Source organism: Podarcis filfolensis (assembly GCF_964270895.1).
Source record: "Podarcis filfolensis genome assembly, chromosome: 2".
NCBI classification, from domain to species: Eukaryota; Metazoa; Chordata; class Lepidosauria; order Squamata; family Lacertidae; genus Podarcis; species Podarcis filfolensis.
Window position 1 is genome coordinate 73,154,839 of NC_139605.1, and position 15,938 is coordinate 73,170,776.

The 15,938-nt window shown below is 41.9% G+C and overlaps 2 protein-coding genes across 3 annotated transcripts in view; both read right to left on the reverse strand.

The window, feature by feature from the left end:
• Nucleotides 1–263: 263 nt before the first annotated feature.
• Nucleotides 264–9,154, reverse strand: RPL26L1 (ribosomal protein L26 like 1). Its single transcript, XM_083594240.1, has 4 exons — nucleotides 9,030–9,154; nucleotides 7,589–7,761; nucleotides 6,224–6,364; nucleotides 264–437 (listed from the first exon to the last, which is right to left on the reverse strand). The coding sequence occupies exons 2-4, from the start codon at nucleotides 7,754–7,756 to the stop codon at nucleotides 309–311; spliced, it is 438 nt and encodes a 145-aa protein (XP_083450366.1). The 5' UTR covers nucleotides 7,757–7,761; nucleotides 9,030–9,154; the 3' UTR covers nucleotides 264–308.
• A 1,212-nt stretch (nucleotides 9,155–10,366) lies between these two features.
• The window catches only part of ERGIC1 (endoplasmic reticulum-golgi intermediate compartment 1), an 83,561-nt gene continuing 77,989 nt past the window's right edge, over nucleotides 10,367–15,938 (reverse strand). Inside the window, exons 10-11 of one of the 2 annotated variants that reach the window (XR_014543130.1) lie at nucleotides 11,051–12,972; nucleotides 10,367–11,018 (exon numbers count right to left, since the gene is read on the reverse strand). Coding sequence is in view for 1 of the 2 variants with exons in the window: in XM_083594233.1 (XP_083450359.1) it covers nucleotides 12,865–12,972 (108 nt within the window). In the remaining variant the exon portion in view is untranslated. Of the gene's footprint in view, nucleotides 12,973–15,938 lie in introns of both variants that reach the window. The other variant, XM_083594233.1, reaches the window with a different exon arrangement.

Here is a 15,938-nt window from a genome sequence, read left to right on the forward strand (position 1 = left end):
ACAGCTATTTGACTGTTTCAGATGTTCTTAATGAGAAATATGATTCAGGCATGACTATCCATTCAACATTTTCTGCAGTGAATACATCTATTTTTAGAGGCAAGATCAAAACAGATGCTGAGTAAAATTTGAATTCCCTGCAAAGGAAAATCTGCTAGATATCTTGCTCCGTAATTCCTGCTGGCAGAGGAAGGCCAATTCCTACCTAATGCTGTTGCTGTCTCTGTCTTATGTTAAGATACAAAATGAGAACACTTGGCAGGTTAGATTTTATTGAAACTTTAATGGGTTTCACAAAAGAGTCCATTTTACTCTTGCATTTTCTCTATTGTTTCCTCCTTGTACTTTCCTTTCTCTTTGCCAACTTGGCGAGACTTTGCTTTACGTTCCAAGATTTTCTTACGATCCTTGTCCAGCTTTAGTTTTGTAATCACCACCTAGGGAGTCAAAATAAACATTTTATTAAAATATTTATATCCCATCTTTCTGCTCAAAAAACTTGTCAATACAACTCAGAGAACAAAAACAAAGCAAGTATGAAAAATAAAACTTTCCCCCCAAACCTATCAAGTCTACAGTAGAACAACTCAAGAACAAAAATAAATAAGCAGCCAGTATCTTCAGAGAGGGAATTTCACAAACAGGACACCAGCACAGCAAAGGCTCTCTTCTGAGTGCTTTGATTTGTAACTAACTAGAAAACAGGGACTGAAAATTGCTGAATGGCATTAACAACCTAGCTGCCATACATCAATTCCACTCCCAAGTGACATCCTGAAAGGAAATGCAATCTATTCCAAAGAGGCCAAACACCACTTCTCTTGTTCATGGAACCACCCTATACGACCAATTGTCTGGATTAATTTATTAGTTCTTAACCAGACCATTACTGACACCAGACACTTGGGCAGAATGTTCACTGTCACTCCTGAATCTGATGGAAAGGAGAAAAGGGTTGAATAATTTCAGTATTATGACAACTCATGCAAAGTTATGACAGTCACATTGCACATCTGAAACTCAATTAATGTCACTTGCGAGTATGAAAGTGGACTGGGGGAACCCATAAGCACTTCCAAAGTTACAATTTGGAACAGTCACTCCAGCTCCAAACACAAGCAAAGGACTGGGGCTTTTGTTTGTCATGTTATTCTTGAAACATCTAAAGAACCACAACAAAACTCAGGGTGATATCCCACCCTACCCATTCCCTAATTCCAATGTCAAGAACAAAGCTAGGGCTCATCACTACTGCTACGGCAAGTATGGTGAGCAGAATTATGCACTATGGTTATTGTAAAACAAGGAACATGGCTTAAAAATGAAATCTCCTGAGCACTGAAGCAAAGCAACAACATTAAGAAGAAATGTTTTTAAAGGCAATTGTACTAAATAGGGAGCAAGCCAATTATCTGGTGATATCAGCATTAGGCTCCCAGGAATATCTGACCAAAAAGGCAGTCAGTAGACAGTATGTGACCAGACAACCAGCGTAACAATGTACAATCATCAAAATTGTCAGGGATTAATAAGGGTTAATTTAGCAGAGGCCCAAACAATCCCTGAAAAATGAACCACCTTCTGTCTGAGAGCACATCCATCACAAGCATCCCATTCTCAAACTGCAGAAGGCGGAATTTATCCAAGCAACAGCAACATAATGGCCTCAGGTAACATTTGGTTATTATGCACAAATACCCTAATTGGCGCTTGGGATTAGCTTCATCCCACCACTCAGATGCAGATGATATTTTTCCATCTAATTTGATTAGAGTAATAACACTGCAGTACTGATACCTAAGCAGTAAAAACAGTAGCAAGCATTGTTTCTTTTTTTTATAATAAGTTTTTATTAAATTTTCTTTTACAAATTGATCAACACTGCCATGTTCTCAAATTTCCAGTTTTTTGTACTTCCACCAGCTCCTCCACCAATCATCCATATTTTCTATTTGTTACGCATTTTCGATATCTTATATTGCATTTGTTACGCATTTTCGATATCTTATATTGCATTGTTTCTGGTCTAATGACTCAGTATAAAAGTTCTAATAGTTCATCCTCAAGTATCTACAAATTGGAAGTATGCAAGCACTGCTTATCCTTACTTGATATGGCAATTTTAATAGTATTTTTCAGGAATTCTCAGAAAAAATACAATAATTCTCCAACTTGGTGGTAGTTCTCCACCACTTCCAGCTCTCTTGTATGCCAGTATCATTGGCTAGGCTCATCAATCAGCATGGTGGAGGGAGACGGAAGAGAAGAGGGAAAATGTCACCGATGGAAGCGAAGGCTCAGAAAAAGCTCAATATGGAGGCCAAATGGCCGAAATATTGGGAGATTTTGGAACAAGAAGGAGACAAATTGAAATTGCAGAGTTTTGAGAAACTAAAAGATAAAGTGCGAGATTGGCTTCATTATTATCAAATAAGGGAGGCTTACAATCTGGACAAGAAAATTGGCTTCCAGGTGGAAAAATCAAAATTGGAAACAGAACTGTTAGATCCCAAAACTAAGATACTATCAAGAATGTATAACTTGCTGTTGAAATGGAACACTCAGGATGAAACGGTGAAATCTGCTATGATTAAATGGGCACAAGATGTTGGACATAACATTATGTTTGCTGACTAGGAACAGTTGTGGACCACAGGTATGAAATTTACGGCATGTAATGCCTTAAGAGAGAATATTATGCAAATGATATACAGGTGGTACATGACACCAGTCAAGCTTGCAAAAATCTATCATTTGCCCGATAATAAATGTTGGAAATGTAAAGAAAATGAAGGTACATTCTTTCACCTCTGGTGGACGTGCCCAAGGATTAAGGCTTTCTGGGAGATGATCTATAATGAAATGAAAAAGGTATTTAAATATACCTTCCTGAAGAAACCAGAGGCCTTTCTCCTGGGCATGGTCGGCCAATTGGTGTTAAAGAAGGATAGAACATTCTTTATGTATGCTACATCAGCAGCAAGAATACTCACTGCAAAGTATTGGAAGACACAAGATCTACCCACCCTGGAAGAATGGCAGATGAAGGTGATAGACTATATGGAATTGGCGGATATGACTGGCAGAATCCGAGACCAGGGAGAAAAGTCGGTGGAAGAAGATTGGAAGAAATTTAAAGACTACTTACAGAAACATTGTAAAATTAATGAATGTTAAAATGTCGGAATGAAATTAAGTGGTTTTAGCAGCAATGTTATAAAGGAGTATGTAAAAATGGATTGTTAACAGGTGAAAATGTAAAGTTATAATATATTAAGATAAAGAATTAAGATAAAAACAAAGAGGGAAAGGATTTGCTGAATTAACCATCTGAACTGGAATACAAAAAAGGGAGGTGTGAGGAGGTCAGGGAAATAAGTAAATGAAAGGCAAGACATGGAAAGATGGATTTATTTTTAATTGTTTTTATTTTTTCTGTATTTTGTATTCTTTACTTCTTTTTTCTATTTCTTTTTTACTTTTGTAACTTTTTCTGAAACTTCAATAAATATCATTTTAAAAAAAAAAAAAGAGAAGAGGGAAAATGGCAGCCAAGAGGATTTGCTTGAGTACGTTTGAACTCTCTAGTTCCTAAAAATTATAGGAACCCTAACAATTATTCATTTTTATTCCTTCTACCAGATGAGTCACAGAGGAAACAGTTTTGGGCTTTAATCTCAACGGGTTTTTTTCCTTCTCCCCCCCACACTGTCTAACCTTGCAACTTGGTAAATTTGCAAATGTGGAAAGAGGGAAGTGGAGGGAAACTAGAAAATGGGAGGGATGCCCTGAGCTTTATGAGCAGAGGCCAAATTTCAGAACTAGGAGAGCTCATTTAAGTGCTTCTCTATTACTGGGTAGAAGGCAATATTCATGTGAGAAAACATCTGGAAGACTTACCTACTTCACTTTACAGCATGAAAGAATACCAGCACACAGGGCACTAATGTCAGCTTTTAGCTATGTGCTAGTCTCAGTTTAAATTTTCTCAAAATAAATCCTACTCTTACTGGCATAACATACATAGAGCTAATCTTGTTTCTGAGCAAGAAGAAGCTTCAGCCAAGATACAATATATGGTGGCTGCTTTGAGTAAGGCCTGCAAAGGGTAACATAACACATTTGTAACCCACCTAAGTTAGGCCCAATGTCACCCAATTGAGCTTCAGGGTTAAGCGGGATCCTCTTTCCCAGTCCCTAGCCCACTGGCTCACTATACCACAACAACTTTTATCTAAATTGTAGCAAAGCCTTAAAACTTCATTCAACGTGATGCAAAGTGTCTTATTGCCAAAGGAACAATGCACATATGTCTCACTTTTTTTCCTTATTCATTTCCCCCCAAACTATTTCACCAAGGCGTGATAAACATGCCAGCTTTTTCTTGGAAGAAAATTAATTTCATGCCTGACAAGCATAATGATACATCCCACAACCCTTGATCACCACCCTATTTCTGACAACAAAACTGATTTCACATTCCAAAAGTGGAATGCAGACAATAAGCATGACAATGTCCTCACTGTCTGTATTTTTCCCATGGATTTGGGGAAACGAAAGCAGCTCTTCACTAACTCTCCATCAAGCAAAGGAAGAAAGGCAGATTTCCAAGGTACACACTGGCCATGTAACAAAGTGTTTTAGATGTCAAAACCAGCACTTCAAATTATGGCAACAGAAACCAGTAAAATCCCTGCACCACTGATATAAATGTGTAGATGATAGCTACTTATTTTATCAAAGCACCATGGCCAAGGCCATCAGTGCCCTTCCAGGCAATATGGCCTTCCAACAATCACTCTCTCAAATCTTGTCTGAATTCAATGCTATAACAGACCCAACAGCATCCAGTCTCTCATCATGGAATCTGAATGAGATGAAAAAAAGTGAACTTCTTTAATGCCATTGCTATGGAAGAACAAGCATTGGCACAATGATGGCACAATTTGCACTTTCCCAAATCTTCGGGAAAATGGAATCAATCAGTTAAAATATTCCAGGAACAGCGTATCTGGAGTGAGTTCATGCAGTCCCTGCCCACACAAGAATCAGGAGGTATTCTGTCATGCAGAGACAGAGCAGACTAGACTGGATTGTGTTACTGCTATGGAAGTTCTGCTTTTGCCCCAGATGCACCTCCTCCTCATCAGCACTACTCTTTGGAGCAATCAACAATCCCAATCAGCAAATACTGAGAAAGCACAGCAATTACCCGGAGTTTCAAGAGGAACAGTTAACATGCTTTTATTTGTTCTAAACATGTTCAACATATTAACAAGAGCAAACTTGAAGAGCCAGAAAGTCTTAAGTTCCAAAACTTCCACACAACCCCCAATCAGCACTGCTAGAAGTTCAAAACCAGTCTGCTGAAGTTGATTTTCATCCTACGCTACTTGTGTCTTTCCTGGTTTAGCATATACTAGACAATCCTTGATATATGCCTGCTTTATATCATGCCTCTGCATATACTCTAATAAGCTTCATTAATCTTTGACTGAAATTTATACTTTCTATAATTAGTTATCAAAATTCTAATATCCCAGGAACTTTGTAAAGTTTGTAACTTGGGCTAGGTCAGATGCCTTGTTCTCTCAATTATGATTCTCTATTTTTTCATAACGCTATAGACTTAAACATTATAATCACTAAATGAAGTACCGCTGTACCTTGGAAGCTGAACAGAATCTGTTCCGGAAGTCCATTCGACTTCCAAAACATTCAAAAACTGAAGCACAGCTTCTGATTGACTGCAGGAAGCTCCTGCCGCCAATCAGAAGCCGCAAAAGCCCTGACGGACGTTCAGCTTCCAATAATAGTTCGCAAACCAGAACAGTCACTTCAGGATTTGCGACATTCAGGAGCCAAAACGTTCGGAAACTCAGCTGTTCAACTTCCAAGGTATGACTGTATATATTAACTATTTGTAAAGTGTTAATATAAAGGGACAGCTACTTTTCTATGGATTACATTCTTTAACCACCACATATGAAAGTTTTTGTTTTTTGAAAAAGTTCCTTGGATTGTTCCAAGTTTTGGTCTCCTGAGGTGCCTCTTTTCTTGATGATCATGCATGTTTAACAACTGCTGTTGGGGAAACAAGAGAGTTCTGATTGCAGAACTAAGTAACGCCAGTTATCTACAGCTACCAGGATTGCACTCTATTTAACAGAATAATTCAAGAAACATGAGCATTTCCCTTGCATACCATCTCAGCCAAGATTACCTTGCTAGGGTGAATGCCGACGTGTACAGTTGTGCCATTGGCTTTCTCACGCTGTACGCGTTCAATGTAGATGACATACTTCTTTCTGTATACCTGGACTACCTTGCCGATCTGCTGCCCTTTGTAATGACCCCGGACGACCTACAAATACAAAAAATATTTAATATTCTCAGGTATCATTGTTATACACAGTATCGTAATCACCTTTCTACAGCAGAGAATTTCTTGCACTAAGCATTGGATTAAATAAAGAGGAAAGACTTTCTCTTACACAGGCCAGGCAGGAAACTAGATTCAGGGACAATAAGACTGATACAATATTAAATATTTACTATGCTAAAAAGTTTTTATTGCAAGCACCCACAATACATTACTAATCTGAAAACTGAATTTGTTTTTTCACTCGAACAGAAATAAATCTGCACACCAAAAAAGCACCATTTCCAGCCATATGCTGGAAGGCAATCTTAAAACCTTCATTGACTTGCTTGTGCATTACTCCCAGTGTTCCAGCAATTCCTCCCATTCCTATGAGGATAAAGTTGTCATAACTGACCTTCATCCCAAAGACAAGGAGACAGCTCGGATGATTAAGATGCCTTTCATTCTATGCTCTTTTTCCATAGCACAATGCTACTATGTTAGTTTTCTTCTCCTGGGGGTTCACTTCAGATCACAGTTCCAGATTGTAAAAACCAGACATTGGGATTGTACCATGGGAACACAGCCACCTTCCTTTTCCCGATGTTGGCTAATTTCCCTCTTCCTGGTTGCAAGTAATAGGTCCACCATGACATCCAAATCTGGCAAACTATGGCTGGCACAAACAATGAATGCTAATGCTAAACAATTAAATTCTAGTTTGAAGTTTGTTTGCATACCAGTTTCCAATTCTGGTTTTCACTAAGCATTGTTTGACCTATTTGGACATCACTACAAACCAGGAAAAAAGCGGTAGGAAGAGTGCAGAAATGTGTTTGCATGACATGACTCTTACACAATTTTAATTGATTGAAATTAAAGGGCTTTGTTGGAAGGCAATCAGCCAACCTACACTTGATCTGAAATGCCGCAGGCACACTTGCTGTTTTTGCTTCCACACACCGGCATAAAACAGCTTCTTATGTGGGACAGCACCCACACATTGCATTAAAGGTGACCACCTAAAACTGCTGCTTGAGTGAACGGGGCCTGATCTCCATGCAGTTTAGAATTTGGTATTTGATGCATAAGGAAACCCACAAAATGTTGCTTAGAAATTGTTTTCAAAACTAACCATTTACCTCGCTGACGTCTATTGCCTTTATTAGTTGAAAACAAAACCATTATTCTTCGCAGAAGAAATCAATAACTCAAAACACATACTTGGACTTCGTCATCCTTTCGGATGGGCATAGAACGGACATTGTATTTCTGCCTCAACTCCTTGGAAAGGGGAGAAGACATGATCTTCCTGCGAATGTGAGATGGCGCATTGAAGTGCCGTTTGCGGTTCTTGCTGCGGTCTGAGGTCACAAACGGATTGAACTTCATTTTGACTAGAGGGAAAAAATATGCACACCAAATTATTCACACTGAAGTCTAGCAAGGAAAAACAACGACTACCAATCATTCCTCAATAAAACAGTATTTAGCAAAAAAAATGTAATAATTGGAAAGGAGCGCCCCCAAACTAAAAAACATGTTAGCAGCCAAGGTCTCAAAGATACTTTTGCACTTTGGATATATCCTGAGAAAGTTAAGACAAGCAAGTCTGAGACATTTGGAGCTGTGGGGGTGCAGAGTTGTGAGCCTGACACTGGAATGTCAGGCTTACAAGACATATATAAAGCTTAGTTATAACTTGGACTCTATTAATGTCCTGTAAAATGTTTCTTTCACAGCACTGGAGTTATAAGCTTTCAGCGCAATATTTCTTAAGGCCCAGATAATAATTTATTTGGTATAGGAGCATTCTGGCTTAGTCATTATTGAGTATATTCTGGCCACGATAAATCAATGTCTGCTCTACTATTATATTCATGCTCATGCAATAAAAGTTCAAGTTGCTCAGCTGAATTGAAACCAGTAGCAATGTGTATCAGGAGAAATAATTCTTGCTATGTTCAGTGTTCATTATGCCCAAAAAAGTGTGCATAGGTTTTTTAACAGTGGCAGCTACAACACTAAAATAATTGGGACAAGCAGCAGACTCCCAAGAGACGGGGATGGAGTAAAATTAAACATCTCAATACCCCAGTAAAACGCTGAGAGAACATAAGCAGTAGTATGGAAAGTGAGGCTCAAAGACATACACGGAACAGCTTTATCAGGTTGGATCAGCAGTTAGGTAATTTGCAATCCTACAGACGTTGGATTCCAACTCCTATCAGCCTGACGCTGGGAGATGTGGCTCCGCATTATGCGGAAGGGAAAGCATCCAGACACTCCAACTCGTACTACTGGATATAGGAAGCCGCGCAACAGATGAAAAGAAAGTACTCCAGCCGTCTGAGTCCCCATAACCTGGGAATGCGTTCCATCGTCAGGCCTTCTATCCACTTTCTCCCTCCCATGCCCTCCTCAGACAGCACTTCCACCGGAGAGCATTATGGGGCGAAGCGCACCACTGCCAGGCATTCCCAGGCCCCAAAGCGGCCACGGAAAGAGGTGAGCAGATCCGACGGAGAAACCGGTTCCTCCCGCCTCAAATATAAGAACCACCGCGATGCCCCCTCCACCCCGCATGCTCCCCGGTAAACTGCAACGGGGTCTCGGCCGTCAGTGGGCAGATGATAACAGATTACAATCCTCCTTCCATTCTTACCCGCTGCTGCCTCGGCTATGGCCGCCCGGAAAGAGAGGTTGATTCTACTTCCGCCGGTGCTGGTGAGAGCTCAGCTCTCGCGAGAACGCCACCCACTTCCGAGAAACGTCGACAAAACGGAAGCGCAGGAGGAACGGCCTGCGCCGCCGCGCGTCCTTCGGGGGAAACTGCAGCAGGAGCTGATGCAGGGCGCTGGGCGCTGCTTGCTTTGACTGCCGTGCCTCGAGCGAGCGGAGCTTTGCAGTCCGGAGGAGAAGCGAGGCGCGCGGAGAGAGATCCTGAAGTCCGCTGCTGCAGGGAATGCGAGGGCTGTCCCGCTCCTGGGCTGAGCCCACTTTCCGCCAGGGGACAGAAAACTAGTGAGACCAGCGGATAAATGTCCCGCCAGCAGCGTGGCGTATTCGTATGCGCTCGCTTTGATTTCTAAACATTTTGTTCTCCTGCCATCTTTGCACACTTGAAGCAGCCGCCGTCCCATACACTTTTAAAGGAGCCCCACACCTCGCCCGTGGTTGCTTTTCCTCGCAGCTACGAGATGGCCAGATGCAAAAAGAGAACAAAAGCTCCTTTCCATTTAAGTAAGTCTCCAGGGAAGATTTCAGCCTCCGCAGCTTGCAATGAGAAAGTACACCTAACAGTAGTATTGCCTCTTCTGCACAACTATTGGAGGGGCAGGCAGGAGCCCTTGCCCTCTTTCTGCATCTGGACAGCCTGTGATGAATTTGTGAATTTGGTTCCAGCAGGCCCTCACAGAGGTCCAGGGCACTTCTGGTCTTGAGATCCGTAGCCACAATTAAAGGATTGCTTTGGTTTGATACAGTTTCTCCATAACTGTATTTACACTAGTCCATCGTCCTCCACAGTTGGAGGCAGCAATCCTCCAAATATCAGTTGCTAGAAAGCTCGGGAGGGGAAAGTGCTCTTGTGCTCATGTTTGGCCCAGTCGTTTCCCTACTGGCATGGCCACTGAGAGGGCAGGATGCTGGACTAGATGTGTCATTGGCCTGATCCAGCAGGCTCTTCTTATGTCCTGATCATTGCACTGTAAACATTGGCTGGTTCAACAGGCAGGGATAGGGAAGGACAGTGGGGCAGGAAGGAGGGGGCACATGTCTGTAATAAATGACATGGGGCAGGCGGGGGGTGGGGAAGAAGGTTCTTTCCATGCGTGGCAATTTTAGGCCTCTGGTGAGAGCAGAAGAGACTTGAAGGGGCTGGTGGAATTGGGGGGGGGGGAGTTTAAAAGTGGCATTTGGATGAAAAGTGGTACAGTACACTTTCCTCCTCAGAAAAACCCAACCTCGTATCCATGTAAGAAAGGCACAGGGAGACAGAAATGAACACTCATGTATTATTTTCAAGTTGATTTTTGCAAATGGAAAAAAATGTATAAAATCCATCCAAATATTAAACAAGATACAGGAAGTTACAAGATCCAGTTTTACACCAATATAACAAATCATTTCGTAAGAAAGATAGGGGGAATTCTAAAGATGTTTTATCAACATTGTAAAAGCATGAAGGATTCAGAATCAGTGAAGAAAGGGCTGTTGAGGAGGGGGGGGGGAATCAGTGAGAATTGCAATCAGAGAAAATTTGCTATCTTTCCAGCACCATAGCAGAGTGAAATTTTCACACAGACATACTGGGCAGATGAAGGCTGTAATCCCAGGGGTGGGGGGATGTAACCTGTGGCCCTCCAGATGGACTTTTGTCAGCTCCAGCCAGGTGAACCCACTATAGGGGTGTGTGGGACCTGCGACAAATCTCAATGTGGCGCCCCTCGTTGCCCTAACCTTGCCCCTTTTCCTCTTCCTGGTGATGGTGGTCATGGCAGCCTCTCTCCTGGCTTACTTTTTGTTGTGGTGGTGGTGCCACCACACTGAAAGCAACAGAAGTAACAGCGGTAAGGCTCTCCCAGCTCCTTGCCTCCCCTCTAGGAAGGGAGGATGTGAAGAGCCTTGGCAGGTTGACAGGAGGGCTGGTCAGCTGGCAGTGCTGCTAGCCATGGCTGCCAATACCAGATGAAATCCCTCACCAAATAGCAAGGCCTGGGTCAGGCTCCCCACCACCACCACCACCAAAGAGATGGGTAGTTGTCAGAGATGATGTGAGTTGTAGCCAAATAACACCTGGAGGGTCAGATTCACCATCCCTGCTGTAATTCTGTATCCTTTTACCTAAAAGTAAACTCCATAGAATTCAATTATACTTCCTTCCAAGTAAATATGTGCAGATTTGTGTCATTTAGTCACAGTGTCTTGATATGACACTTCCACATTTTTCAAAGGTCACCCTTAAAAGATCACACATTATTCCAGCAACAAAATACCCTCCCCCAAACTGTAACATGGAAATTCTTGGTGTTTATTTTAAGAAGTGCAGCAAAACCTAGAGAACACACAGCCAATGTGCATTCATATCCAGGTGATATAAAATGTACAAAGCATGCAACTAATTATCACTTGATTCATATATCAAAGGACTATTTGAGGTCTATTGAAATTATAGATCTTGCTGTAGTTCTCAATGTCAACAGCATATTAAAAACTACTACTAGCAGTATTTCTGCCTTTCCCCCAATCATTGCAGGCACACACAAACAATTGTTTTATACTTAGTATTGAAATGCACCTGTAGAAAACATCTGTGCTGCAACCTTGTCTCATTTTTTACAGGGCTGTTCCTATCCTCCTTGGCAAATGTTGGCAATCTAAAATAATTTTAAAGATAAGCAAACAATTGAAAAATATGTACAAGGATTTGGATTCCACATACTGAGGGCCAAGTCCTATGTTCTTGGCATTTGTGTCTTTCAAAATTATGCTCATCCATCCAGGTTACTGGAGTGCCTCATTCTCTCCTCTTTCTATCCAGACATTCTAACCTGGGCAGGTGGGGTAGTAAATGCTTCAAAATGCAGAAGGAAGTAACAAAAAATGGAGCAATAGCGATAATCATCTTCTGCTGCATATTGCAGCTCTCAATTCATTCGTTCTGCTTTTGTCCTGCTGCCTTATGCCATCTATAAATGCTAACACTGTTCAGTTTCTGAAAAGAAGAGAAACCATTTTAACATCCCAGAAGATTAATAGAAATAGATCGTTCTACTTTACTGTTGTTCAGAATGATCTCAATATCCAGGCTAGGGTTTTTCATGCACAATTTTTGTCAAAGACAACATGATTGTCCATTTTGATTGAAAAGAAAAATCTACTTTGCATAATTAGTTTTCGCCTTGACCAGCACCTGTGAGAATTTAAAAATAATTATACTAGTCAGATCCATAGGATTTGGTTTTACAACAAAAATCATTTTCAGAGGATGTAGTGTAGGAAGCCCCACCCACCTGTCAATGCTGCCATCTTTCAAGACACACAGAGTGCAATCTGAACCTTACATTTTGATGGCTGGCAGAGTAGCGGGAGAGGGCTAGAATGCTGCATAGATTCCTCACCAGTGGCTTTTGCCAGCAGAGAGGAGTGTTGCTGGGGGGGGGGGGGGCTCTGCCATAGCTGAGTTCCAAGCTATGCCAGGCAGATGGTCATCTCCCACTGACAGTACTTTCGATAGCAGTAGGGCATAGAAAGCCCCAAAGGTGTGTTTCAGGGCTGGTAGACCTTTGGATGTAACACCGGGTGGGTCCTCTGCTCCATACCTCCCCAGCCCCTTGTTAGGATTGCTCTACTAGATTTGTTTGCTCTTTTACAAAGTCTTCAATTAACTAATTAAAGTGGCATGTACCAATGGAAAACGATACAAAGGAGGAAAATGGATAGCAGTGACGTTTTTATTCTTTGCTTCTTCTCACAGGACCTGGAGGAGAGTTGCTTTGTTACTGCATCTTCCCTAGCTGGATCTTCTTCCAGGCTTCAGAGGCAGTGAAAATACAGGAATCAAGAATCCCAGCCACTGTGAAGGTTCCTCCAACGATGGCACAAATCTGACATGTTGAAAGAAACAAAAAAACGGGTTGGTGTAAGGAAGATCAAGTTGGTCCTCAAGCGTACAGAGGTCCCCCTTGGTTTCCATTTAGCTATTTTCAGGCAGCCTATAGAATCGTAGAACTGTAGAGTTGGAAGGCACCACAAGGGTCATCTAGTCCAACTGCCTGCAATGCAGGAGCCTTTTGCCCAACGTGGGTCTCAAACTCACAACCCTGAGATTTACAGTCTCATGCTCTACTGACTGAGCTAGGAAGCTAAGTGTAAGATCATTCAGAGAGCTGGGCAATAAGTAGAACCCCGTTTCCCACATTCAGATCCACAGCCTATTCATAAATACCATGACCAAAAAAAGGTGACCTTGTTATTAGTTATCACACCCCTAAACAAATCCTGACTACTCTTGGCTCAATCCTCCGTTTTCTACCCTTTAACTTTTGTCATAAGAACGTAAGGTGAACCTGCTGGATCAGACAAAATGGCCCACCTAGTCCACCATGGGGTGTTAGGGGAGGGGTAGTACCTCTGGTGGGGGGCACATTGTGCTCCTTCTGGGGCACTTTTGGCTCCTAGAAGCTGCCCTAGGAACAGCATTTGGAGAATGAATTCACTATTAGTATATCGGATGTGTTTTTGACGGGTGTGCTGATCCTATGATGAATTTCTTTCCTGGTTCTCGCCCAGGGTCCAACAAACTCTCACAAACGTCTCACAATGAGAAGAGTTCATGGAAACAGCGGACATCACCCTAGTCTCTCCCTTTCAAGACTTGCTTTCTATGGGCAGGCCCAAGGTGGATGGTACTTCCTCAGGCCACCCACAGCTGTGTCCCATTCAGCTGCGCTCTCCACACACAGTTTCAGGTACAGCAAGTTTGTTGAGTTTCCCAGGGGATGGGGAAAGTGCACCCCACCCCCACTCACAGCTCTTTCTTCACCCTCTGCCCTCTCCTCCTCCAGCTTGTGAGCTTAATCACCACTCTGTGGCTTCTTCTGCACACTGAACCCCCACATGTTCTTAACTTCCTTATCAGTTATCTGTTTCTAGTGTGCACAGCACCATACAGTCCTTATCTCAAGCACCTTCATAGCAGATTGATGTTGGGAATTTTTTTCAGATTTCCCAAATGGGGAAATGATTATGTTTCAAGGCAAATCCAACACTTCAGCCACTATATTTAACAGAGGGCGAAGGTGAGTCTCCCTGTGGACCTCAGCAACTCTTACCATCCCTTGGCCATGTTGGCTATGGCCGATGGGAGATACCCACAGTTCCCTGCCCCGGACAAGTGAGATTTAAAATGGATAAGTAGCAAAATATAAGCAGAGTTAATCCAGGTGAGAAAAAAGTTCAAGAAATTCTCAAAATAAAGAAACAGGAGGTCAGGGATCATGTTCTAGGGACAGTAAAACTCAAGAAGAATAGACTTTGGACAGATGGGAAACAAGACATTCAGGAAGGAATTACTCCTTTGAGACTGCAATCCTGTGCACATTACCTGAAAGTAAGTCCCAATGAACTTAATAGGAGGAGATAGTATAGGACTGGGCTGTAAAGCAGATCAATAAAATGAGCTGTAAACCTTTCACAGAGGGGAAGCCAAGCCCCCTTGTCACCACATAGATCTATTAGCATGTGACACAGGGGACAGCAGCCAAAGAGAACAGTGGCCAAGTTTGAAATGGAATTAGGAAGCATGAGTAAACAGGACTTTAATAGCAAGCAGCAGCGAGGGAGGAATTGCTCCTTTCTATGTGTATTTTTAACTTAGGCATATGTGTCCAATGAGCCCAGCAAAATGGGAAGATGTTTCAGGTACAAAAAGTCTCGGTAAATTTATTTTCCGCAGCACAGCTGACATTCTCAGAACGGAAAACCACAAAAAAGGCAGAGGAAATAAACCCCTGTACAACTGAAATTCTTGTTTTAAAAAAGAAATGGGTATGGCTTCCACCATCACTCCTCTGTTTCTGCTATTTCCCTTGCCCCCACCCTGTTCTCCTCTTACAGTGATGCAAACTTACTTTTCAGGGAGAATGACACCAGAATGAGTTGGGTAATTTCAATCCATGCGGATCAGCTGACACAAGACGTTTTATACCGCAAGTAGGGAGGAGGGAATGTACTTTTTGCATTGAGGGCAGGAAAATATGACTTCAGAGCAGCAAATACAAGAAGAAAAACACACACAGAGAAAAACATTCATCTGTGCGGCTCTGCACCACTGATTACTTATGACTCACACATACCTGGCATCTACTTAGTCTCTGCCTTCCCTGCATGCACTTATAAAAAAATCAAAGGTAGACGCATTCAGCAATTGAGAGAGGGGAAGGCAGAATCCTCCTCCTCCTTCTTTAAGAGAAATAAAAACTCTCATCAAAGAGGCTAGGAATGAGGTTTTGTGGATGCACCCCCTTGGTCTAGACAGCTGTGCCTTGTTGGTTCCAGAAAATAAGGCATACAAGTGATGCATCTTTTAGTGCTTGGTGCTGAGCGCTCACTACTCAAAAGCACAACAGATGGTCTCATCTTACCCATTTTGTACTTGGCTACACATATTTTGGTGGAATTTCCGGCCAGTAAAGTGTTGGCAAGACTCATCCCTGCCATCTTTTAGATGTCTCCTTAAAAAACTTGTGTTATTCAGGCAGGCCTTTGCAATGTGAATTTATTTTTACCAACCAGTGTTTATTGATGTATTTACTGACGTTTTTATTTATCCGATTGTAATTTTGTATGCTGTATATCACCTTGCTGTGTTTTTTATAAAAGTGTGGTCTATAAATGTTTTAATAAATAAAAATTAAAAAAATCCAGAAGTAGTAGACAGCGGATAGGTGCTCTCTCATTCCTCTTATATATAGCCAGCAAATATGTGGGCACAACAACACTTTTGTTTAGTGGCGCTGTTCCTTCCCCAACTGTTTTACTAACAGCTTTTGTGTGCACCAAGACAAACCCT